The 24,881-nt window shown below is 43.6% G+C and overlaps 1 protein-coding gene across 2 annotated transcripts; it reads left to right on the top strand.

The window, feature by feature from the left end:
- The first annotated feature begins 8,160 nt into the window (after nt 1–8,160).
- On the top strand, nt 8,161–20,783 carry CDADC1 (cytidine and dCMP deaminase domain containing 1). Of its 2 annotated transcripts, none has more exons than XM_061457390.1 (9): nt 8,161–8,314; nt 11,341–11,435; nt 12,966–13,143; nt 13,985–14,563; nt 16,443–16,492; nt 17,517–17,686; nt 18,219–18,408; nt 19,047–19,107; nt 20,384–20,783. In XM_061457390.1, exons 1-9 carry the CDS (start codon nt 8,242–8,244, stop codon nt 20,455–20,457), a joined length of 1,470 nt encoding a protein of 489 aa, XP_061313374.1. In that variant the 5' UTR covers nt 8,161–8,241; the 3' UTR covers nt 20,458–20,783. The 2 variants fall into 2 exon arrangements, with proteins under 2 accessions (XP_061313374.1, XP_061313373.1); XM_061457389.1 differs by having other exon boundaries at nt 8,191–8,314; nt 11,387–11,435.
- Nucleotides 20,784–24,881: the final 4,098 nt, after the last annotated feature.

Raw genomic sequence — 24,881 nt, forward strand, 5'->3', positions numbered from 1 at the left:
GAACTGAGCATGAGGTAGCCTGTAACTTCAGAGAGACTGAGGTAACATCAACCACCTCCTCCAGTGGGCACCTCTAGGCATTACACTTCTGCTGCTGAAAAAGGTTGATTTTCTTAGTGGCTTTCGTAGCTCTCCAAGGAGTAAATCCACTGGTTGCCCATGCAGGTTGAAAACCAACAGCTTAACCTTTATGAGCCATTGGCAGAAAAATCACCCAATACCAAAGCACTTCCTGCTGATGTAGGATGCTGTTAATTTATAGTTCATTTTCTTAGTCCTAAGTTCATTAACATAACGTCAGGCTCTGGGAGGTTGGAGATCATAGCCTGATCTGGGGCTTTAAACTTTGTAAACAGGGACCAATTGGAAGAAAAAAGTAAAGAGAAGAAACGAACAAAGAAATCCAACTATTGATTAAGAAGCATACAACAAAATGCCCTGGTCATTTCTTTTCCCTGCCATTCATGAAGGTTTTACATGCTACATGGGAAACTTCTTTTACCAAGGATGTAATCAGCTTAACATCAGTGTAGGAAATTGGAAAGAAATTCTCACCTTGCTTACTCGTGAGACTAGGATAAGATCTCAAAGAAAATACTGCTGCAACTGCTCATGGTCGAACTGTGGTAAGACCCAGAGATTAATTTTTCCAGGAAAACTTTCATCAGAAGGAGCAGACTGATGCACTTGATTAGACCTGAGACTAATAACCAGAGCTGATGTTAGCTTTCCTGAACATAACTGAGCAATCCTTCAGCCTAGTTTGTAAAAGGACACAGGAACTATCTCTGTAAATATTACTCAATGTGCAGTTACACTGTATGCTGAAGAAATGGTATCTAGGTGTGGGTTTTGTTTGTTTTTTTGTCACTATGTGTTGAATAAGTGATGCAATATTCTTAAAAGACAAATTAAGAAATTCCTGGTTGTCATCAGGTGAAATTCATGTGGTTGCCCACTTCAGACTGGAAATCCTCAAGCAGAATGACAACAAGCTCTCCTAAGGATTTGCTGCTGTTATTAATGTAGATATAGCTTGGAATTCCTGATTAGGTAGCATACCAAACTTGGCAAGGACACCAGAGTTACTGAAAAGTGAACTTTTAACCCGTGTCTACTTTTCAGTTGCCATCTTAAAATCTCCAGTCCCTAAAAGCAATGACAGACGAGAATCCCCTGTTCTTCAGAAGAGTGATTAAATCCCATGCCGATCATTAGATACATTTTCCCCAAGCACTTCAGATTTTAATCTGCACATTATTCTCTCAGGGAGTGTCTCTACCTTATAAACAATACAGGAAGTGTAAAGCGTAAAGAAGACACGGTGTTCCCGAAGAATCAAAATTAAACAGCATCGACAAATCGAAAATTGTGAAGCAATAATGGTATTTAGAGGAGAAATTTGAAGCCATTTATCCAAATAAATGCTGAATATCAGCTCCATTCATTTACCACTGAACTGAATGTTTCAAATTATAAATTAAGATTATGGTCCCTTAAGTGTCTGCTTTGATACGAAAATGTTGAAAACAGTTAATCCGTAATTGTTACTTAAAATAACAGCTGATAAGTTGGTACCAAAAGACAAGCCAAATTCTACTAAACCTTTTCTTGAAATTTAAGACTTTTATCCTGCAATGTTAGAAAAATCCATATGATGAGTGGTGCTACGCACATGCACATTTGTTTTTTTCATTTGCTCTAGAAAATGGACTAATTACTTAAATTTAGGGCGATGTCCTGGGTTCAGCAGTAGCAGTCATGTTTCTCCTCCTTGGTAGCTGGTGCAGTGCTGTGTTTTGACTTTCAGCCTGGGAACAGAGCTGATAACAAGGATGTTTTGGTTTGGCCAAGGACTTTGTGAGCCTCATGCTCTGCCAGGGAGGAGGGAAGCCGGGAGGAAGCAGAGACAGGACACCTGACCCAAACTGACCAAAGAGGTATTCCATACCACAGCACGTCATGCCCGGGATGTAACTGGGAGTTAGCCGGAAGGGCTGGGACTGCCGGCTTGGAGGAGGTATGGGTCGGTGCTTGGTCAGGCTGGGGGGGGGCGAGTTATCGGTCAGCTGGTGCTGAGGTGTTGTATTCTCTTCCCTTGTTATTTCCTTTATCATTATTATCATTGGTGGTAGCAGTAGTGATTTGTGTTATACCTTAGTTACTAAACTGTTCTTATCTCAACCCGTGGGAGTTGCATTCTTTTTGATTCTCCTCTCCGTCCCTCTGGGAGTAGGGGGAGAGCAAGAAGGGGGGGAGGGGAGTGAGTGAACGAGCCCCCTGCCTGGTTTTAAACCACGACAGGTGACAACTATTCATATTGCTGAGTTTCAGAGATTCAGGCTGTGGGATCATCATTCAGTCCAATTCACTCCTCAGTCCTGGCTCCATGACTGACTAGTCTCCAATATCTGCAATCTCACACTACGACTCTCTGCGTGCCTCGCAACCTGGCTTCACCTCCATTATCTGTGTTAGGGAAAGAGAAATGAGGTCTGCATCCCAGAGCCGCCTCCTACCATGAAACAGCAACATTAGCAAAGTGTGCACTGGTTTCTGGGAAATGTTCTCAAGTCCCAAAATTTCAATGTAGTTTTAAGCTCCGTGCATAGGAAAAAGAACAGAGTGGAGCCTTCAGTGCTGTTCCATATCAATTTTGGAAGAGTCCAGGACTTTCCGTTACCTTTAACAGGGGCAGAAGAAGCCAGGAGGGAGCAGAGACAGAGCACCTGACCTGAACGAGCCATCCTATTACTAGTTAACTACTAATTGCTAGTATTGAATACTATTTCATACTACAGCATGCTGTGCCCAGTACATAAAATGGTAGGTTACGCAGAAGGAACCAATCAGGTCAGGCTAGGTATGGTAAGTGGATGGTGAACAATTGACTTGTGCATCACTTGTGCTTATTGATTTTTTTCCTTTTCCTCTTTAGTTTTATATCTCTCTCCTTATTCAGCTTATTATTAGAGGTCTTGTATTGGCCCGTAGCATGGGGAACAAACGAGGAATTAGAGATGTGTGCACGTCTACGGGGGCATGGTATAATAGGCATCACAGAAACATGGTGGGATGGCTCCTATGACTGGAGTGTTGGAGTGAAAGGTTACAGGCTCTTTAGAAAAGACAGGCCTGGCAAGCAGGAGGGGGAGTTGCCCTTTATGTTAGGGATAGGCTGGAGAGTATGGAACTCTGTCTGGGGACAGGTGAGCAGTTAACAGAGAGTTTGTGGGTCAGGGTTAAAGGGAGAACAGCTACGGGAGACATTACTGTGGGGGTCCGTTACAGACCGCCTGATCAAGGAGAACCTGCGGATGAAGCACTCCATAGACAGATAGGAAAAGCCTCACGCTCGCAGGCCCTTGTTCTCATGGGTGACTTCAACCACCCTGACATCTGTTGGAAGGACGGTACAGACCGGCACAAGCAATCCAGGAGGTTCCTCGATTGTGTGGAAGACAACTTCCTTCTGCAAGTAATAGAGGAGCTGACAAGGAGAGGTGCCATGCTTGACCTCGTGCTCGCCAACAGGGAAGGGCTGGTTGGAAATGTGACTCTCCAGGGCAGCCTTGGATGCAGCGATCATGAGATGCTCGAATTTGAGATCCTCAGGACAGTGAGAAGAGCGTGCAGCAAGCTCACTGCCCTGGACTTCAAAAGAGCAGACTTTGGCCTCTTCAGGAACCTGCTTAGGAAGATTCCATGAGATATAGCCCTAGAGGGCAGGGGGGCCCAAGACTGTTGGTTGATATTCAAGGATCATCCGCTACAAGCTCAGGAGTGTTGCATCACAACTAGAAGGAAGTGCAGCAGGAGGGCCAGGAGACCTCCTTGGATGGATAAGGAGCTCCTGAGGAAAATTCAAATGAAAAAAGAGGCTTATAATAAGTGGAAGCAAGGACAGGTGGCCTGGAAGGAATACAAGGATGTTGTCCGTGAAGCTAGGGACCAGGTTAAGAAAGCTAAGGCCCAGTTAGAATTAAGCTTGGCTAGGGATGTTAAGGATAACAGGAAGGGATTCTACAGGTACATAGCAAATAAAAAACAGACTAGGGAGAACGTAGGCCCCCTCAGGAAGCTCTTGGGAGAACTGGCTACACAGGATTTGGAGAAGGCTGAGGTTCTGAATGACTTCTTTGCCTCGGTCTTTACTGGCAAAGGCTCTGACCAAACCACCCAAGTCTTGGAAGGCAGACGCAGGGACTATGAGAATGAAGACCTTGCGCCCACTGTAGGAGAGGAACTGGTTCAAGACCATCTTAAAAACCTGAAAATGCACAAGTCCATGGGTCCTAATGAAATCCATCCGCGGGTCCTGAAGGAGCTGGTGAATGAAGTTGCTAAGCCACTGTCCATCTTATTTGAAAAATCATGGCAGTCAGGTGAAGTTCCCGACGACTGGAAAAAGGGAAATATAACCCCCATTTTCAAGAAGGGGAAAACGGATGACCTGGGGAATTACAGACCAGTCAGTCTCACCTCTGTGCCTGGCCAAATCTTGGAGCAGATTCTCCTGGAAGGCATGCTAAGGCACATGAAAATCAACAAGGTGCTTGGTGACAGCCAGCATGGCTTCACTGAGGGGAAATCCTGCCTGACCAATTTGGTGGCCTTCTATGATGGGGCTACAGAACTGATGGACAGGGGGAGAGCAGTTGATGTCATCTACCTGGACTTGTGCAAAGCGTTTGACACTGTCCCACATGACATCCTTGTCTCTAAATTGGAGAGACATCAATTTGATGGATGGACCACTCGGTGGATAAAGAACTGGCTGGATGGCTGCACACAAAGAGTTGTGGTCAATGGCTCAATGTCCGGCTGGAGACCAGTAACGAGTGGTGTCCCTCAGGGACTGGTGTTGGGACCGGTCTTGTTTAACATCTTCATCGCTGACCTGGACAGTGGGATTGAGTGCGCCCTCTGCAAGTTTGCCAATGACACCAAGCTGTGTGGTTCGGTTGATACCCTGGAGGGAAGGAATGCCATCCAGAGGGACCTTGACACGCTTGTGAGGTGGGCTGATGCCAACCTCATGAAGTTTAACCATGCCAAGTGCAAGGTCCTACACCTGGGTCGGAGCAATCCCAGGCACGGCTACAGGTTGGGCAGAGAAGAGATTCAGAGCAGCCCTGTGGAGAAGGACTTGGGGGTGTTGGTTGATGAGAAAATGAACATGAGCCAGCTTCAGTGTGCTCTGGCAGCCCAGAAAGCCAACCGTATCCTGGGCTGCATCAAAAGGAGCGTGACCAGCAGGTCGAAGGAGGTGATCCTGCCCCTCTACTCTGCTCTCATGAGACCTCACCTGGAGTATTGTGTGCAGTTCTGGTGTCCTCAACATAAAAAGGACATGGAACTGTTGGAACAAGTCCAGAGGAGGGCCACGAGGATGATCAGGGGACTGGAGCACCTCCCGCATGAAGACAGGCTGAGAAAGTTGGGGCTGTTCAGCCTGGAGAAGAGAAGGCTGCGTGGAGACCTCATAGCAGCCTTCCAGTATCTGAAGAGAGGCTATAGGGATGATGGAGAGGGACTCTTCATTAGGGACTGTAGTGATAGGACAAGGGGTAATGGGTTAAAACTTAAATGGGAAGTTTAGATTGGGTATAAGGAAGAAATTCTTTCCTGTTAGGGTGGTAAGGCACTGGAATGGGTTGCCCAGGTAGGTTATGAATGCTCCATCCCTGGCAGTGTTCAAGGCCAGCTTGGACGAGGCCTTGGGTGATATGAGTTAGTGCAAGTTGTCCCTGCCCATGGCAGGGGGTTGGAACTAAATGATCTTAAGGTCCTTTCCAACCCTAACTATTCTATGATTCTATGATTCTAATAAGCTCGAGAGAGTACATTTTGCTAAGGTAGTTGAGTATTTACACTGGAATAGCGACACGGTTTTCCAGCAGAAACACACGTATCAAATAAGGTCTCTTATTTATATACCAGCAACTAATCCCCCATATCTGTAAGAGTTCAGCTATTCCTATCACTTCCTCATCACCACAATGTCTGGTAAATGTTAGCAGCTTGTCTCCACTGCCTCATGGTCTGGACTGTGCTTACAGGAGCAACACTGGTGGTATGTCTGTGCTTGCCCTCTGTTAACCCTTGTCAATTAGCATGTCTGTGCTTCAAAGATGTAACCATGGTGGTTACTCTATGCTGGAGCTCCCTGCAATGGTGTTTGCTGCCACAGGAAGGCAGAACTCAGCATCCAGCTCAGACATCTCAAGGCAAAGTTGAATCTGAGCCTACTCTGGGCTTTTAAAACCTCACCATTTCTCCATTTAACAATCCACAGCTCTGAGTCACTGGATACAAAAAAGAAGACAGAAAAACCCGTAGCTCATTGCACACACATTAAGTTTTCTTCTTCTGTTGGCTTCGTACTGGGCAAGACCAGCTGTCTGCAGGGCTTGGCTTGGGATGCGTTTGCTGGGGAGGAGAGTGTCATTAAAATGTTATAATGAAAGAAGAGCTGGTATTTTCTGTTTGAGCAAGTTACTTTTAACAGCAATCCTAGTAAATTTATGTAGACTGGGAAGGAAATTTTACGTTTATACGCAGCCATGAAGCTTCTTCTACATGCCTGTGGTGTCCTGATAATGACTTCCTTTATCACCGGCTACAAATTGTGCTGGGAGGTAAACATTTGCCAGGCAGATATTTCCATAGGTACCGCAAACAGGAGGTGGAGCAGGAGGAGGGAAGGAAATGCCCTTTCCCAGGGAAGATCACCCTGGCACCCACCTGCTCCCTAAGCCTGCTGGGTGTTCAGGCAGGGCCTTGTACAGGTTCCTTGTGGCTGGGACCCTGTCTCACTACTCGTGGGGTGACCATGTTTCTGCCAGGAGCTTCAGGCTTGGGCTGCTCCTGCTCAGCCTCAGGTGCTGCAGCAGAAGACTTCTTCTCCCAGCGGCAGACCGTGGAAGTGGTCTGGTTTCCTGGCAGAGTCATTTGAATCCCTCTTAAAAATACTCCTTTTGTATACTTAGTACAATATCAGCGCAGCAAACTGCATTCATGAGCTTGCCATGCTTTTTTGTTAGTGCTCAGTCACCACCGGGTCAGACGCTTAGGAAAGGGATGGAGTCTGGGGAGTTTCCAGGCCTGGCACGGCTGCCTCTGGTGATAGTGTAAGGAGGAATGCTGTCAACGAAAATAGAAGAGCCCCGACTGATTTATTCCCAGGAGCCCCATGCCCAGGTGCAGCCTCAATTATTTATGCAAATCAAGACAAAGATGGTTAAAAAAAAAGGCAAACAAAGCACCCAAACCAAGGAAAGCAACGGAACTGAAGAAACAAACCAACCAACCAGCTCCTTTCCTGCTCTCTTCCAACCTTTCCCTCACCATGACCTTGGAAAAGTAGCAATCCCAGTGCCAGTCTTGCAGAGTCCAAACATCGATTCATACATGATGAAGAGTTTTGGTCTCATCACAGCATCCATAACATACATGTTAAAAGAGGAAAAGGAGACCTATCTTCAGACTCACTACAGCGCTAAGTTCCTTGCTCACTTTCCTACTCAGGTGTAATTACTGTAGTAACCCTGCACTGGAAAGTTACTACCAACAAAACCAAACCAGCCTGGGGAAGCTATGCTCTCCTTCCCCAGAGGAAGCACATAGCACAGATGAAAGGATGGGATTTGCCAGTCTAATATCTCTGCTGAAGAACAGTCGTGCTGCAGCAACGGCAGAAAGGAACACGACTCCCCACACTCCACCAAGCTAGCTACACCAGCAAGACGATTAGCAGGGTACAAAAGAAATGACCCCCTCGAACAGAAACCCTCACGCTGCCAGCTCCCTGCTCCCCAACCTGGATGCAGAAGCCCCTTCTGCGCCGTGCAGCTGACCGCCTGTTCCTCGGATCCCTCTTTTGCCCGCGGGCTTGGATTTTCTCGGGGAGGCCACCAAGGGCCAGACCGGAGCTGCGGTGCAGGGGGGCGACTCCAACCGCAGCACAGCGCAGACCGCGCCGGACAGAACAGCGCTCCCCGGTGCCCCGGAGCCGCCGCTCCGCCCATCGCACAAGCCCCGCCTCCTCTCTCCCTCCCGGTGTCTATTGGCAGAGGGGCCCGCCCGTCAGCGGCGGTTGCCACGCTGACGGCCCCGCCGCCGCGACGCCCTGAGGGAGGAGCGGGGTCACCATGGGGCGGGGCGGGGCGAGGCTGGGGGGTGGGGGGCGCGGGGCAGCGGGCGGTAGCGCCGCCGCCACGGCCACCGGTACCGGCACCGATGCACGGCGCAGAGGAGGCGGCGGAGGGGCCGCGGGTGAGCGCAGCGAGCACACAGACCGACAGCATGGCCGGTGAGTGGTGCCCGCCGCGGGGGGGGCCGGTTGCGGAGCGGGGGGCTGGGGCCTCCCCGGCCGGGAGAGAGCTGCGATCCCGCCGCGGTGGGGAGCTGGCAGTAACGGCTGGCGGAGGCAGGGGAGCGGCGGCGGGGGGGGTGCTGGCAGGCCTCTCGCGGGTCTCTTCTTGCCTGCCGGGTGTTTCGGAACGCCGGGCACCGTGCGGTGTGTCCTCTCCTCGGGGCGCTGTGAGGCTCTGCCCTCCCCGGCGCCGTGCGGCCCCCGCTCAACTGCTATTTCATAGGGTGCTCCTGCCCGTTACAGACAGGGCAGTAAGAGTATCCCCGCCCCTACTTGCCTGTGCTCTTAGTCATAGGGCCTTCTGATCATACGTGCTTGTGTTTTGTTTCCTCCTCTGCCAAAGTTATTCCCAGTCCTACACTGTGTATTTTTAATGTGTATGAAATGCAGTCTGCATTAAAATGCTTTCCTTCCGCGGGGTGTCTCTACTAACCCCGTAGCAGTGCCCATGAATTTTAGTAGAGAGCAACTTTGTCACAGCGCAGGGGATGTCGATATAATGCAGATTTTGATAGATTCCATGTATTCCATCGCTGCAGGCCCAGCAGAGTGGGGTATACATACAGGTCACCCATGGGCTGTATATATAGCTCTCAAACTGAGGACCACAACAGGGTTGCCAGGTCTCCTTGATAGGTAAAGGGGGTTGGGGGTGGGGGTGGTGTTCATTCTAGTTTAATGAAAATCCTATTTCCAAGTGAGCAAAGAAAACGGTTTCTCATCTACTTTCCCCAGACAGGAGTGTGACGTCACTGATTTCCTCCTCGATGATGTCAAAACACAGTACTAGTTCCGTGCTTGGAACATGACTTCTTTCGGACTTTGCACTAGGGACTCCTATGTTGCAACCATGGCATAATCCTGTATCTGAACCGTGTCCGGATGAACAGTGCCCTGCTCCTTTTAGCCTTCAGGTGCAGGCATGGCAGGGTTTTTGATGCTGGCCTTCACAGACCACTCTCCCTTGAACCTGCCTCTCACTGGTTGAGATCCCTAACCTGGAGGAATAAAATCATACCTTTGTATGAAGCAGAGAAGCTGTGTAAAGTAGGGAAGCTGTGAAGACTCAGTGCACATTGAAAGAGTACTCTTTCTATAGACAGTTTTGCTTAAATTCTGTATGATGTCTTCTACCTTATTTCCAGGCCACTTTAATCAGTATTCTCTTCACTCTGTTGAATTTACAGGACCCTTTAACTAAGTTGATAAAGGTGTGGATACATAGATACAGTAACTGTGACCACAGGTCTTTCTTTTTTCATCATAATATTTTGCTTCATTATAAATTCAGGTCTATTCACAACACATTCTTCAGTTTGTTTCCTGTGTGTTTGACAGGTCACATTCAGATTAGGTCCAAGAAAACAGTAATTCAAACTTGTTTCTGGTGTATTCTGTTTTAAATCTACTCCTTATGCCAAGTCGTAATCCCTTTTAGAAAACATGATGGTATACATGTGACTTGGTATCAGTGCCGCTGTTTATTTTAGCTTGCCATTTAGGAAGTGTACATGTGTGTGCTACAACAGGAATGAACAGAGGCCATAATGAGAATGACTAAGACAAAAAAAATCTGCTTGTTTAGATGTGGCTTGTAGACTTACTTTTACAGTTTATTATTAGGACAAGTGACAACAAATCTTCATGTGGGCCACTTGCCTTGTACATTTCTAGCACACGCATCTGATTGTGCTGACCAGTGCCCCTTGCAGTGCTTGTGTACAGTGGGAAAGCGTATCTGGGCAGCCTAAGGAGTAGTGGGCAGTGTGGCATCAGCTGGTGCTGCTGAGAGGTCTGTAGCTGCTTTCCAAAATCACACTTTTGCATGAAAAAAAGCCTGCTAAAATGCTGCCTGAAAATGGTATTTCAGTCATGGGTTGCATGTTTATCTGCTGTCCTAATTGTTTGGGTTCACAGACATGTCATTAAATTAACCTTCTTCCCCACCAAAGGAATCTTAGTGTCTGATTATGTTTCTTCCAAACTGGTGGGACTGCTTAAACAAATGTTTTTCTCTGTTCTGTTCTTACCTCTGCCTCTTCCTCTTTTGCACAAACTTTAACATTCGTGGGAAGGGATAAAAACAGAAATAAAACTACTGAGCATACTTGAGACCTGCAGAAGAATATGTGGTTTTACAGCTCTCTTTAAGCACCCCTGAAGTAGGGACTGGAGCTTTTCGAAGACATAATTAAACTTCTTGCCAAGTGTGAGTCAAGACAGCTTTACTTCTGGGATGGTGCAAGCACTGGTGCAGTACTTCTTCCATTTTCATTTGTGGGATACTCGGTAATGCTGAGCACTGGTTCTCAGCATGTCCAGTTTTTTAGCAGAAGAACAACACAGCACAAGGCAGTGGGTGGAGAAAGGATTCTTTGCTACCGCTTTGATTGTTTAGTCAGAAGTAACAGCATGAAAAATAGGTTTAACTTTTTGTAAAACTCTAACCAAAGTTTAAGCAGACTAAAAATCCAAAAGTAGGTTTCTGCAGAACAGATGTAACTGGAAGGTTTCACAATGGCTCATCCACTCTTGCTGCGGGTGTCAGTGTAAGATCATGATGCGTGCCTGGATGTTTTTGCTTGCATCTGTGGTGAGCCTGAAGCTGAATCAGAAGCTGTGTCTCAGATTTCTGTAAGCATTTCTGAGTCATTTAAGCACTTTAAGTTCTGTGGGACCTGATCTTTGATTTCTACTCTTCACCTCTGAGCCGAATTAACTCACATAATTTCAGTGAAAGTTTCATCACTTTCTCTTGTTGCACAGATCTGAGCTCTGCATCCAGATGTGAGCATTCTGAGTTGACGGTTACTGCCCTGACGAATACAGTGTGGATTTAGCTGCTGTAAATAGCAGAAGTGGTAGATGAACCAGCTTCTGTAGCAGCTGTGGTGTACAACAACAATGTGGGGTATCTTTAGAAATATTCTTTAATAATTTTTTTTTTCTTCTTCAAATGACAGGTCAAATGCCAAGACTTTCTAAAGTCAATCTTTTTACTTTGTTCAGCCTCTGGATGGAGCTCTTTCCTTCGACTGAGCAACAAAAGAAATCACAGGTAAATCTGCTTAGTGTTAATTGGTCTTTCTGAACAGTTCCTGCAGTGCATGTAACAACTGCTGTTTACACGACAGATAATTCAGAGGAAAAAAATCCAAACCAAACAAATCTGCTGATAATATTTTTTTCAGTTATTTATTAGGAGGAGAAAAAAATCCAGTGGTGGGAGAAAAATAGCAGACTGGTTAAATAGCTGCTTCTGAAAAACTGTACCCCTGACAGCTGAAGCAAATGCTAAAAAATGGGGACTATTTTGAAGAGCCTAACAAAAGAGGCATGGTGTATACTGGGCACTTCTTAGCATATGCTGATTGTAACTTTAAAAACAGCGTGGTTGATGGTATAGAGGTACTCGTTTAGAATTAAAATATTCATGATTGTAGATGAGTTCTGTTATAGAGTGGAGGTGCACAGAACTATCTGAAATGTTTGTTGATCAAGAACTTGTAGATAACTACCTTAGTTACAGTGAAAAGAAACCATCCTTGACAATGGATCTGCTAAATAGTAGCCAGTTACACTTCAGAGTGTCCTGGAACAGCATGTTTTGTTCTGTGATCAGAGTTCTTAACTGTTCTTACTTTGTGCAGAGCACAACCATGTGCTAAGATCCATGGCACATGGATCACCCAGGACACAAAAAGACAGGAAAAGAATTTGAGTGACAGGCCTAATTTTCAGAGTTTGGTATGTCTGAAAGAGGTATAGATGAGTCTATACCTATAGTATATACCTGTATCTATAGGTTAAGTCTGCCACTATACAGACTTCAGAAGCAGGTTCAAATTTAGTAATTCAGTTAGGAATGGGACTTGGATTATCTTGTAGGGTTTTAGTACAGACTCATTTCTGAAACCACGAAGAAATCGGGTAATTTACAGATCCAAGGTGACAGTGTTCTGGTAACAGCTGAACTGCATAATGAGATGTGTTTCACTGGCTTCATCAAACTAGCTTGTGTCCAGTTTCCTTACAATACATGGGAATCCATGTGTAAGAGCTTTTGTCTATGGTACGCAGACTTTTTCCATGGAATATTCTTTAGAACCTGGATTCATTTCTATAAATGAAGAGACAGAAGTAAAGCTAAAGAAGCTATTGTTAAGCTTAAAACAGAAATTAAGCTAAAACAGAAATTGAAATTAAATTCATAGCATTTCCAGATGCTGGATGATTCAGAGGGTTTTTCAGCTATAATTGACAGAATTTTCTGTGCTGTGCCTGGAATTTGGTATGTGCAAAGCAATGACCAAAACAAAATCATGAATTTGCTACAAGTCCCTGTTTGAAGCTTGACAGGGGCACAGCATGCTGATATTAAAAAGCACATGTAGAAACTACACATGCACACAAAAATACTGCTTTGGGAAGTGTTAACAGAGATTGCTTAATGATTCATATCACAATTGGTAATGAAGAGCCATATGCTCTGATCCTGGTTGGTCAGTGTTCCCTAAGGAGGAGCTGTAACATTGCTATGGACTGATGTTGAAAAAAAGTAAAATAATAGAAATGCATTTTTCTGTAGGTGAAGAAGAGTGGCCTAGTTGTGGTGAAAAATATGAAGATTGTTGGTCTTCATTGTTCCAGTACAGACTTGCATGCTGGCCAGATTGCACTCATAAAACATGGATCAAGACTTAAAAACTGTGATCTTTATTTCTCCAGAAAGCCGTGTTCAACCTGTTTAAAAATGATTGTAAACGGTAAGCAATGACTGCAGTAGATTTGGGGTAAATGTGACACTTGTGACTGGTAGTATCTGAAAGCTCGTTTTCTCTTTGGACTGTCCCAGTTGTGAAAGCAAATCCCTAACTTGTGTGGCCTGCACTGGTATTTTCCACAAGGCTGAAAACAGTATTGAATGTACATTTTCCTGGAGCTGATGATCAATAGATTAGGGTTTGCTACTGAGACACTATTTATCTGTGCAGCTATTACTATTGGTGATGCTTGTCTCTTGGTTGGGATGCACTGCTGAGATCCTGACAATCCAGTTGCACTTTGCCAAAGCAACCAACCCTAAGCCTAATAATTAGGCCTAAATAGCTACATTTTTCCTTGCCCTCCCATTGCTTGTCAGTGGAACCAGAGAAAGGGTGCCTTTTATGCAGAAATCACAGGGAATACTTAAGGTTTTCCTTTTCCCAAGTCAGATGAAAACAAGTCAGATTATTCACTTCCTTAAATGGGATCTGCTAGGACAGCCCTTCTGCAAGCATTGATTCTTACTCTCAGAAACAGCTTCTGTTAGTGCTAGCTTTTTTGTGTGGTATTAATATATCTGGTGTAGTTGAGATACAAAATTAGACTGTCACAAAGATCTTAGAATTTAGAAAACTCCAGTTTTTGTCTACAGTCTGATTAACAAGTTAGATAACCTCTTGATACTTGTATCTAGTAGCATTTTTGTTGTCCAGATACCCCTCAAGCAGCATTCAGGGCCTTAAAAGGAGTAAAACCAGGGTTAAACAGTAGTGTTGAATATGCGGTTTGTGTTCCACTGTACCTGTATGGTTCCTTTTGCTGCATTATGTTCTCTTCCAGCTGGGGTGAACAGGATTTCTTACTGGCCTGCAGATCCTGAAATCAGCTTGCAGAATGAGGCGTCCAATCCCATGACTACGGATGATGCAAAGCTAGATGCCAAAGCAGTAGAAAGACTGAAGTCAAATAGTCGTGCTCGTGTGTGCGTGCTGCTTCAGCCCTTGGGGTGCTCCATGGTGCAATTTGTTGAAGAAACTTCCACCAAGTTTGATTTTATTCAAAAAATAGTAAAATCTCAGCCTGACTCTAATGCTGACTTTTACACTGCATGTAGACAAGAGAGAATAAAAGAGTATGAAAGTTTATTCCTAATTTCAAATGAGGAAATGCACAAGAAAATATTGATGACAATAGGACTGGAGAACCTCTGTGAAAATCCGTACTTCAGCAACCTGAGGCAAAATATGAAAGATCTTGTCTTGGTCTTGGCCACAGTGGCTGCCAGTGTCCCTGTCTTTGGATGCTTTGGATTTTACAACAGTGAATCACAACGAACAAATGAAACAGATCATCAGAGTTTGCCCCAAGAAATTGCAAGGCACTGTATGATACAAGCCAGACTACTTGCATACCGGACAGGTGAGTTGTTACAGTACTGCAGGAAGAATGGGTCTCATGAGAAGAGCAAGTTCCTCATTCCAGTCTTAGTCTACCAAATAATTCCTTGAGCAAGCTGCTGAATTCTGTTTCTACATCTGTGAAACAGGAATGGCAGTAATAGTAAAAACTCCACAGGGGTACATAGTATTGTGAGTGAAAGCTTTCCAAGAGAAAACCAGTGCAGGTACTTAGGAAATCCTGCCCTGCCAACATGTCCAACACCTGTCTAGAAAAAGAATACAATGGCATTTGAATTCTTCAGGCTGCTCTGAGGCTCTTTTTACTGTGGCTTCACAAGATGCTTCTGTTATCAAATACATGCCAATATTTCAAGCAGATTATGTACACTTCTTCAGAAAAAAAGAGTGAAACAAAGGCCTTTCACTAAGGCATTAAGTACAGTTGTATTAAGTTTCTTAGTTCTAATCTTATTAGTGAAAATGCTTCTATATCTGATGGAGGGTTTCTTTGCAGGGATGCTGGAATTTTGATGTACAGGCTTTTTGGGTAGAAGGATAGTTATTGACCACCTTTTGATGATACGGATGACTTCTGTTAGCTACTTTATTCTGTTTGGGTAGCAATGCAGTAAATTGGTACGTTCTTGCAGAGAATAGAATATGAAGACTTATGAAGAGTTAAAACTTAGTAGTACTCGTTAGCATTGGCTTTTTTCATCTAGATAGGATAGTTGCTTTTTAAAAACCCTTGCAAACAAAGCATATTACATATTTAAAGATTATTTTTTTTTTTTTTTCCCTTGGTACCCTCTGTGAATCTGGTCACCCAAAGTTGCAGAAGAGATGGAATTGTTACAAATAATTTGGAAGTTTCATGGAACCAGTTGGATTTTTTTTTTGTACATCTGCTGTTGTACAGAGCACAGTGGAATGAGCAAACTTTACTATTCATTCTTGAGGCAGCAAAATTCGGTTTTACCTGTGCTGTTCAGGTCTGGATTTTGAGAAAACTCTTACTCCACTTTAGTCCTGAAATAAAATAAATAAACGGCACACACACATATTTAGGTGCTTGCGTTATTATATAGGTGGATATAAGGAGAGCAAGATTATAGGATGTTTTCTATTCAGGCTTAATATGCATGAGTGACTAGTAAGTATGCAGAATATAAAGTCAGCCCTCATAAAACATATCTTTGGCAGGAAAGATCCTCTTTAAGGTGACTGTATGTGTTAGTGAGACCAAGGATGATAGAAACAGTTAATTGTCTTCTACATCACTGGAAACCTGAAACATTTTTTTCTCCTTGATATGCTCAATTTTTACTGGTCAAGACTCTCATCAGTAGCTACTGGAGAAGATTTCCAAGTTCCATGAAAATCTTCCAAGTCACATAATGGAAGTTCTGTTCTGTTTTTCCTGTGGTGGTGATGGGAAACACCCCCCAAAATAGGATTATTAACATTTTGTCTCTGAATTAGGTATAAAATACAGCTAATTTTGATAGGAGTTCAGACCACAGAGCCATAAACTTAAGGAATGGCAGAAACTAAGTAATTAAATTGTAAACAGCTAGAAGGTTTTTATCAGTTTGCCATCTCACATGTGAACCTGTCCACATATATTCTTGGCGCACATATACTTGTCTATGTATTGGTTGTCCCTTAGCATGTGTGAACAAATGTATGTAGCAGTGTTGAATGGCTGGCCTTGTAGTTAAAGTACACTCAGCTTTTGGAGTAGACATGTATGACTTAGAAGCTCTTAATTTTTCTTTTCTCCTGTCCGTGATGCAACAATAAATATTATTCCTTACTTTAGGATGTTGTATGTTAATGTACAGGTAATTCAGAAGTGCTTTATTTATTATTTGCTGCTAAAATGTTATGTATTTTAGAGGACCATAAAACAGGAGTTGGAGCTATTATTTGGGCAGAAGAAAAATCAGTAAGTATTGAAAAAGTTCCTCTTTCTTGCGCTCACAATGCATACACTTGTATCTCCTTTGAGCTGTTATTTTGCTTTAAGTTTTTGCACGTGCGTTTTTCATACACACACACAGATCACTACAGAAACCTCATTCTTTAGTAACTAAGTTAATGACTGCTTCTCTGATAATGCTGTCAAGATGAAGGGGAAGTATAAATGAGTTCAGTAACTACCACAGTGTCTCTGCTTACTTTTCCAGTGTGCCTGCTTCCTTAGCCATTGTCAGTTAACTCCAGGTGCCCTGGCTACAGAGTTTTGCCACAGCTGCTGATCAGGCAGCCTGTGCCTGTTCTGCAGGTCCCTCTTTGCAGCTTTTATTTTGGAGAGCTCTCAGTACAATCAAGCCTCACAAACTCTGAAGGATTTTTGTTGCCATTGAAATGCCATAGTGGCTTTAGTACATTTTGGATCAAAGTGGTATTTTTCTACAGGTATTGTTACAGTGCTTTTTCCCATCCAAGCTAAAGTTTTTATTCCTTTATGTCTCTGATTATGCGTGTTACCAGTCCCAGGGAGCCTCATTCTTCATGCAGCTGCAACATACTCTTCATTGGTTTTTAACGCTTCAGTCATCAGCTGCTCATTGCTGTTTTCTCTTTTGTCCTGATTTCAATCACTGATTGCTACTTACTTAGCACACTGGGCACTGGGTCTGTTGAGAGACAGGTGAAGCAGTCTCTGGCACATCAAGAGCTAATTCCAATTTTGTACATTGCAGAAAGGCTCAAGGACTTAATCCTTCCTCATTTTTGTTCCTGCTATCCATACTACCTGATAGAAGGAAAGCCCCTAAAGCCTGGTGCAGTGTGTTGTGTGCAGTGTTCAGTGGAAAAGCTCCATAGAGAAAGCCATCAGCAAGAGCCTAGTTCTCTTTTTAACTGCCATAACTTGGCATTAACTGTGAAAGTATACATTGCACAACACTTTCACTTAATACTCAGTGTAAATGTCTCCTACTTTAATGGTTTGCTTACTGTTGCAGAGAAGCTGTGATGGAACAGGAGCAATGTATTTTGTAGGCTGTGGTTACAATGCCTTTCCTGTTGGATCTGAATATGCTGATTTTCCACACATGGATGATAAACAAAAAGATCGGGAAATCAGAAAGTTCAGATACATTATACATGCGGAGCAGAATGCCTTAACGTTCAGGTAATGGGCTTATTTTTACCAGGGAGAAGAATGAGATGGTTCAGAAACAATGCCATGACGAATGAATGTGTGATGAAGTATGGATTGCAGTCGCAGTCTTGCTTATGCCTGTAATGCAGAACTTGGATGCGCATGGGCACAGCTTCTAGGATTTCTTCAGACTTCTTAAGTGAATTGGTTTTTAAAGGGTATTCACTCCGATGCATAGCAGCTCCTTCAGATACAAGCCACTGCCTCTGTTTCCTGCTAGGACCATGCTGTCCTAGCAGGAAACCTGAAATAAGGAAGAGTAGCAATTGTTGAGGCTTCAACAATGATATATGTGGAGAGGTGGGATGGGTGTTTTGTTCACAGAGAGTAAAACCAAACTAGATATCGTTGTGTACTTGTGCACTTCGTTAGGAATAAGTGGCTTCTGAGAGTAGATCATAGAATCACGTAACACTTCTTTGCTTGCTCTTGTGAGGTATTAATTTTGTCACTATTAAAAACTAGCAAGATATCTGAAATTCTGGTTTTTGACTGCCTGTAGGTGTCAAGAAATAAAGCCAGATGAGAGAAGCATGATATTTGTGACAAAATGTCCATGTGATGAATGTGTCCCTTTAATCAAAGGCGCTGGTATCAAGCAAATCTATGCAGGAGATGTTGATGCTGGAAAAAAGAAAGCAGACATATCCTATATGAAGTTTGGTGAAGTTGAGGGTGTAAGCAAATTTACAGTAAGTAAAAAATGTACTATAGTCTAAAAACTGGGCTGCACTGTGGGGAGGGTGGAGTGGGCGCAAGAGGGGTGTTTTCTTGTGTTGTTTGGTCAAGTGAGCAGAATTGAGAGGTTGCTCTGTTACAACACTGGGGAGAATTGCTGTGCCATATGCCAGAGGGTGCGGCCAAGTGTGTCTGTTTTCTCTAACTGCCTTGCAGATTTCCCTCTAACTCACTGCTGTTGTTCGAGTGCCTCGTCACGCTGAGGTTCTCTCCAAGCTTCCCTGTCACAGTACAGCAGCTGATGTGGGAGATCACTGTGTGACTACATAGGCCCTTCCAGTAGCTCCCAAAAGAGCTGCAGTGGGTTTTGAAGGTGGCCAAGTGCCCTTGCACTCAGGGTGCTCACCATGGCAAACAACAGCACTGGTGGTTTGAGCAAGCTCATTTCTCCTTCTCAAGGGAGTAAATGACCATACATCCCTTAATAGGTATTTATTTGCAAAGTAAGTGTGTGTTGGAGGTGGAGTCCTTTATTCCCTGCCTCACCCCTAGTCATGCCTTACAGTGAAGAACAATGGGGTACTTTATCCTTCTCCCTTTGCTCTTTTTCTGTCTTCTGGAATAAGTAAACATTTTCTTCTTCTTTTACCAGTGGCAACTAAATCCACTGCACACCAATGCCCTTGAATTCCATGACCCCACAGCCAGGGAAAGTAAGTAATTTTTTCATTAATTCATGTCATGACTGAAGTCAGTAAGTGAGATCCCGTTTTAAACAAACTTGAATTGATTAGTCTTAATTCATCTTGATTTCAGTTAGTTAAATTTTGCTGTGAAAACTTCTCTGAGCTTTTTGAATAGATGAACTAATAGTAAGTTGAAAACAAGTTTGTTTTAACAAATGCTTGGCACTGGTACACACATTACAAAACCTAGTAATGCTGTTATCAAGGTCAACAATATGCTGTTTGACACAGATAATTTCAGACTACTGTGTAGGGTTTTAGATTTTGTTTTGTAAAGACTTTTTATACTGTGTTTTATAAAGAGTGCCATTCTTTTTCAAGAGAAATTGGACTCCTCCAAGTCATTTAAACACGTTTTGCAGAACATTTGAGTGTTTCTTTTACGAAGTGGAATCTATGCCAGTGCTTTTCAATCAGCATTTGTTTTTGTGTGTTTATATACACATATATAATATAAAGGCCACAAAATCCTTGTTGACCTGCACTCCTGTAGCAAGGAAGCTGTCATCCTCTGAAATAGAGTTTGGACAAGTCTTATCTTGAAGTCTTTTTGTGCTACAGAAGGGACCCACCAATGGCATCTACTGTCAGCTACCAATCCTTAAAATGTTTTTCATCCAGAGGGGAAAATAATGCGGAAAAAGAAGCTAAATAATTTTTGTGCCTCAAGCACAAAGATACAGAGTGTAAAGATAGCGACCTGGCAGTTACTCAAAGAATTGAGTACCAGGCTAGGAGCATAAGAAAGACTGAAGGTGGGGTCTGTAGCACATGAATAACCACATACTACAAGCTAATTCCTAATGTGAACTAGAGATCAGCGGAGACTTCTCTTTCTTAGCAATTTCCTCATGGGCTCAGGAAAAGGGGCGAGGGAAGGGCTCAGAGTAGTGTGTGTGGCATTAGTAATCACTGCAAAATGTTAGGGCATGTTTATCCCTCTCTCTGCTAATGGTTTTTAGGCCCAGCTAGAGAAAGATTCACCTTTAATAGGGCTCATTTTTCTAAGAGTGTTTTCTTCAAGATGGCATGCTTGCATTTCAACACTGAACTGGTACAAGTTGCTTTCTTTCCTTAATGTGTTTCTCTTGCTATGATTACTGCATGCTCCTCTGTAAGGGGAAGAAGACAATCTCTGTCCCCCTCCCCATCCCCAGTGTTATTCCAGTGGGCCATTATGTGTTGAGTATTTAGGCTATACTTACTACTGTATTAATGTTTTAAAAATATTTTTTCTCTTTAGATGGGGTTCAGAAAACAAAGTCACTAGATGACCAGCAGCACCAAAGCAAGAAACTGTGTCTTGGTCACTGTTGAATAATTAAGCACTTCTGCAGTCTTGCTCTGTGTTTTTTTATAATGCAGCCTGTTTGCACTTTCAAATAAGAAAGAGTTTTATTTATTGTTTGGAAAGTGAATTTTAGAATAAGTTTATTTATGATGTCTTTAATGTTTTATGGAGTTACCTGAAGGTATTTTTAATTTAGAACTTCTTCTTGGCAAAAACCTGCTGCTTGTATTTTCTGTGAAAGTGACTGGGTGGCTGATCATTATTAACACATTAAAACACAAAAAGGACTGAAACTTTGTTGCTGGCAGATCACAGTAATAATAAAATGGTACCTTTTTGCTTGGTGTACAGACTGAGGGAACGGATTTCCGAGTTCTGCGCTAGCAGAATGCAGAAATAAGCCCTAGTTTTTCAAGTACAATCATCAAGGGAATCTTTTAGGAAATGGTAGATAAATAATAACTAGCAGTTATTCCTGTTCCTGAAAGTGGCTTTTACTTCTCAGTCTGCTTGTATAAAGGAGACGAAGCCTTGGGAATGGCCATCATTTTTGAGTAAGTGGTTTGAATATCAAGCTTCTCTCTCATTCACACTGTTCCAACTACCACAGCAGCAGAACTATTTTGTTTTGTGGCACCTGCATTGCTGCTCTGTTTGCTTCCTGAAGTGCAGCCCATGTGAATTGATGCAGGCAAAGATTAGCTTTATTTTTCTCAGCTTCTGGATGCAGGCCTAAAAGAACTCAGCTGTGTGCGTCTCACTGGCCCCTACATACAATGTAAAGATTTCGAGAGTTTAGGTTTTGTTAATCATCTTCATTAATAGGCTTGTAGGACTACAAAAGCTAATAAAGCACCCAATGTCCAACACAAATGTGTTATTTCTTACAGAGGATGATCTATACCAGCAGAATTGCCTGATAAGGATGCTGGGGGTGGACTCTTCATTAGGGACTGTAGTGATTGGACAAGGGGTAACGGGTTCAAACTTAAACAGGGGAAGTTTAGATTGGATATAAGGAAGAAGTTCTAGATGTAGGTCAGGTATTAGGAAGAAATTCTTCCCTGTGAGGGTGGTGAGGCACTGGAATAGGTTGCCCAGGGAAGCTGTGAAGGCTCCATCCCTGGCAGTGTTCAAGGCCAGGCTGGACAAAGCCTTGGGTGGCATGGTTTAGTGTGAGGTGTCCCTGCTCATGGCAGGGGCATGGAACTTGATGATCTTAAGGTCCTTTCCAACCCTGACTATTCTATGATTCTATGACTGTTGATGATCTGTGGAGCAAGCGTGACATAAAAACAGCCAGTGAAACTTCATTCTAATGTGGTTGCCACTTTTGAGGGGGTGCTGGGTGGGTAATGGGTAACCAGGACATTTGTACCCAGCATCCTTTGAGAGGTCCCTGCCCTTACTCCCATTTGTTTTGAATATGCTGCCTTGAATATGACCTCTAGCTGTTTGTTTTAGCAGATGTTCCAAGACTTTCTTTTCACTCCTGCCCTGAGCCCTCAAGTGCAAACACCTAAAACCTTTTGCTGCTGCTGGTAGAATATATAAATGGCCTTTTCCCAGTTCTTTCACACAAAGTGTCTTTGCTGCCCTCCTTAAAGTCCAGGAAGTGGAATAATATTTTAAGATGCTGCTGAAGATTCTGTTTGTTTCTTTTAGGCTTTGGAAAAGGTTGGAACTAGATAGCAAAGCTGTGATCAGATAGTGTGCAAAGCATCTATAGTGTGGCATTAATTATATGGAGTCTGTTCTCACTTAGTTTGGCTGCTGGTCCTGTAATTTAATGTACAGTTCTAATGTGCAACAAAGAGCTGTGATTCCCTAAGGCTTGTGGTCTAACTTCATTCTTGGGTACCTGGACCTTAGAACTGGGGAATGCTTATATTGTCTTACCACCATGAGGATTCAGTCTCACTGGAGCTGGAGAAGCTGCTGTTTCTCTGAGCCTAGTTAGATTGAGAGCTACTCTGGAGCTGCTGGTTGAGTGTGGTGCATGCGGTTAGCAGCAGAAGTCTCATCAGGATGACCTCCGGCCCCGCTGTAGTCTTGCTAAGGAGGGTGCATACAGCTTCATTTCCCAGGATCAGGGAGAGGGTAGAGGAGAAAAATCCGACCCTGTTTGTCAACTAAGGGAAGGATGGTGAAATCCATTTTTACATCACACCTCAAAAGAGTGCTCTTTCACAATAGCTCATGAAGAAATTGCTGAGCTGCCACTTGATTAGGTCTTGTAATCTATTGTGGAGGAGCCCAGGTCCTGAATTTAGGACCAGTAGATCAGCTGCAAGAGCTTCATGCCTTACCTGTCAGCTTTAGAGTTCAGGGCGTGGGGGTTAAGTTACTGGTTTGTATGCTGTACAAACCTCAGAAGAACAGGTTTTTTCCCTCATCAAGAATTATATAGTGTCATTGTTTGTAACTTCCATATGAGTCAAATGCTGGTGTTTCAGAAGCAAGATTATAATCTATTTTAAAATCATAAATATTTTATTTTGGCATATTTGCTCCCCACTTCTTGTAAGCATCTTTTGTTAGATTACTCTTGGCTTTTTCTATGGAGTAGAACACTGTCCAGGTTAGAGTAAAAAGAAAGTCCTCCCCCTCCACCCACTGAAACCTTGTTTCCGTAATTTATTGGCAGTGCTCTTCTACTTGAGGTAGAGGCAGGGGAAAAAACAGGGGCAGGTTTAAGATCCCTTCAGATTTTATAGTGATCTGTCAGCTGGTGTCAAAACTGGTAAAGAAGTCTGTGTCTTTATAGGAACAGCTGAAAATGAAAACTCCCTGAAACATCACAAGTGGCCTAGGTACATGGATAAGTAAATTGAGATACAAGTCAAATATCACACACATTAAATAACTACGCTGCAGTGAATGCTGCTGGAACCTGTGCTTCATGAGGAGTGAAGATTCAACTTTTATTTTTTATTGTTTGTTAAAAAGAGGGGGTTTTGTACAAAACTTTCTGTGAAACTCAGAACTACTTGTACAGCTGAAGGCTTGCAAGTCCAGCTTTATTTCTGTCTTGCTACATTTCTGCAGGTTCCTCCAGAGACTCACAAGTTTCTCTAGGCTCCTATAATCAGTATAATCCTGCTTTAATTCTTAATGGGGTTACAAAGCAGGGTCTTTATCCTGGCCAGCAGGAACAATGTGAGTGGGGTTTCTCTCCCAGCCCCTGGACTCTGTAGGTGCTACTGTGCCTGTTGCCTGCTTAGCAGGGAGAGCCATCAGAGATGGGACATCTCCTGCAGTGCATATTTTGCAAATGAACTCTTAAGATGTTTGCTTCTTTCTTACATTAAAACTACAATGCACTTAAAATCATGAAATGTAAAAGTTATATATTTTATATATTGTATGAAGTTCCCATATGCATTTTGGATCTATTCCATTCCTTTCAGAGCAGTCATTTTAATTGTACGTATTAACTATCAGTAATAATTTGGCCTCCTGACAGAACAGAAATTCTCTGTTAATTGTCTGCCTTACAGCAAAACACATTTTCTGCTAATAAATTAATGTGACAATAAGTACTGACATGCATTTTTAAGTGCTTTTGGTTGTTAGAAGAAGCGTAACTGAAACAGTGCTTTGAAATGCTCACTCCTTTTACCTGCCTGGTGCTGTCCTTGCTCTGGCAGTCCCAGTTGTTTGCTAAGTGGCATCAACTCCTGCTCTGCCTGAAGAATGTGTTTCCACATGAGACTGTGCCTCCTGCCAGCCCTGAGGAAGGGCTGTGATTCCCTCCCTTAGTCCTGAGAGCATTAATGAGCATCAGTTCCCTCTTCCTCAGGAGAGTCAGAGCTGCCTTAGGGAGCATTGTGTGAGCTACCACCTCCACAGCCTATTTCTTGGTTGAAAAGATGGAAGTGGGTAGAGCTTTGACCATGCAGCAGCACATCCATCCTGCTGCACCTCCTGCCTTGCTGCCCTGGATCACTGCATCTGCATGCGCAGCACCTTGATTCATAGTCACCATAGAGGGGGATCGTGGTGGTGATCATAGGCAGCTACTACACTGGTCAGCAGTGTGGCTGAAGGGGAGCAAGTGTAGCATGAAGCAGGTGATGCCGAAGGCCTGGCCCATAAATAGTTTCAGATCCATGTAGCTCTAGCCCAGGCATGCAAACTGGAGGCCTGTTAGCCAGCGGAGTGCATTGGGGCTATTGCTACAATTTGTTTTCCTGTTTAACTGCATCTCAAATGAATCCAGTCAGTGCACCCCAAGACTGGTTCATGTCACTGAGCCACATGCAGTAAGCAAGGACAGATGGAAGCTGCATTTCAGGAGTGCTCTTGAACTGAAATATCATTGTAAACAGACAGCCGTCAGTGGGATGTAGTCAGGTGGGCTGGAAATGGGACAGGCTTCCCAGAGCCATGTTTAATGTGGGGACTACTCTTAAAAGCTTTGCAGTCCTCTAAAAAGATTCTTTTGGTT

Source organism: Pezoporus flaviventris, unplaced genomic scaffold (assembly GCF_033815535.1).
Source record: "Pezoporus flaviventris isolate CSIRO_AGI_PZ_B2104156 unplaced genomic scaffold, CSIRO_AGI_Pfla_v1 ptg000025l, whole genome shotgun sequence".
In the NCBI taxonomy this organism is placed as follows: domain Eukaryota; kingdom Metazoa; phylum Chordata; class Aves; order Psittaciformes; family Psittacidae; genus Pezoporus; species Pezoporus flaviventris.

Bases quoted from the DNA above. Each gene is read 5' to 3' on its own strand.
- CDADC1 (XM_061457390.1), top strand. From the start codon at position 8,242: ATGCACGGCGCAGAGGAGGCGGCGGAGGGGCCGCGGGTGAGCGCAGCG. The intron at 8,315-11,340 runs GTGAGTGGTGCC...TTCAAATGACAG, and splicing joins ACAGACCGACAGCATGGCCG to GTCAAATGCCAAGACTTTCT. The intron at 19,108-20,383 runs GTAAGTAATTTT...TTTTCTCTTTAG, and splicing joins TGACCCCACAGCCAGGGAAA to ATGGGGTTCAGAAAACAAAG.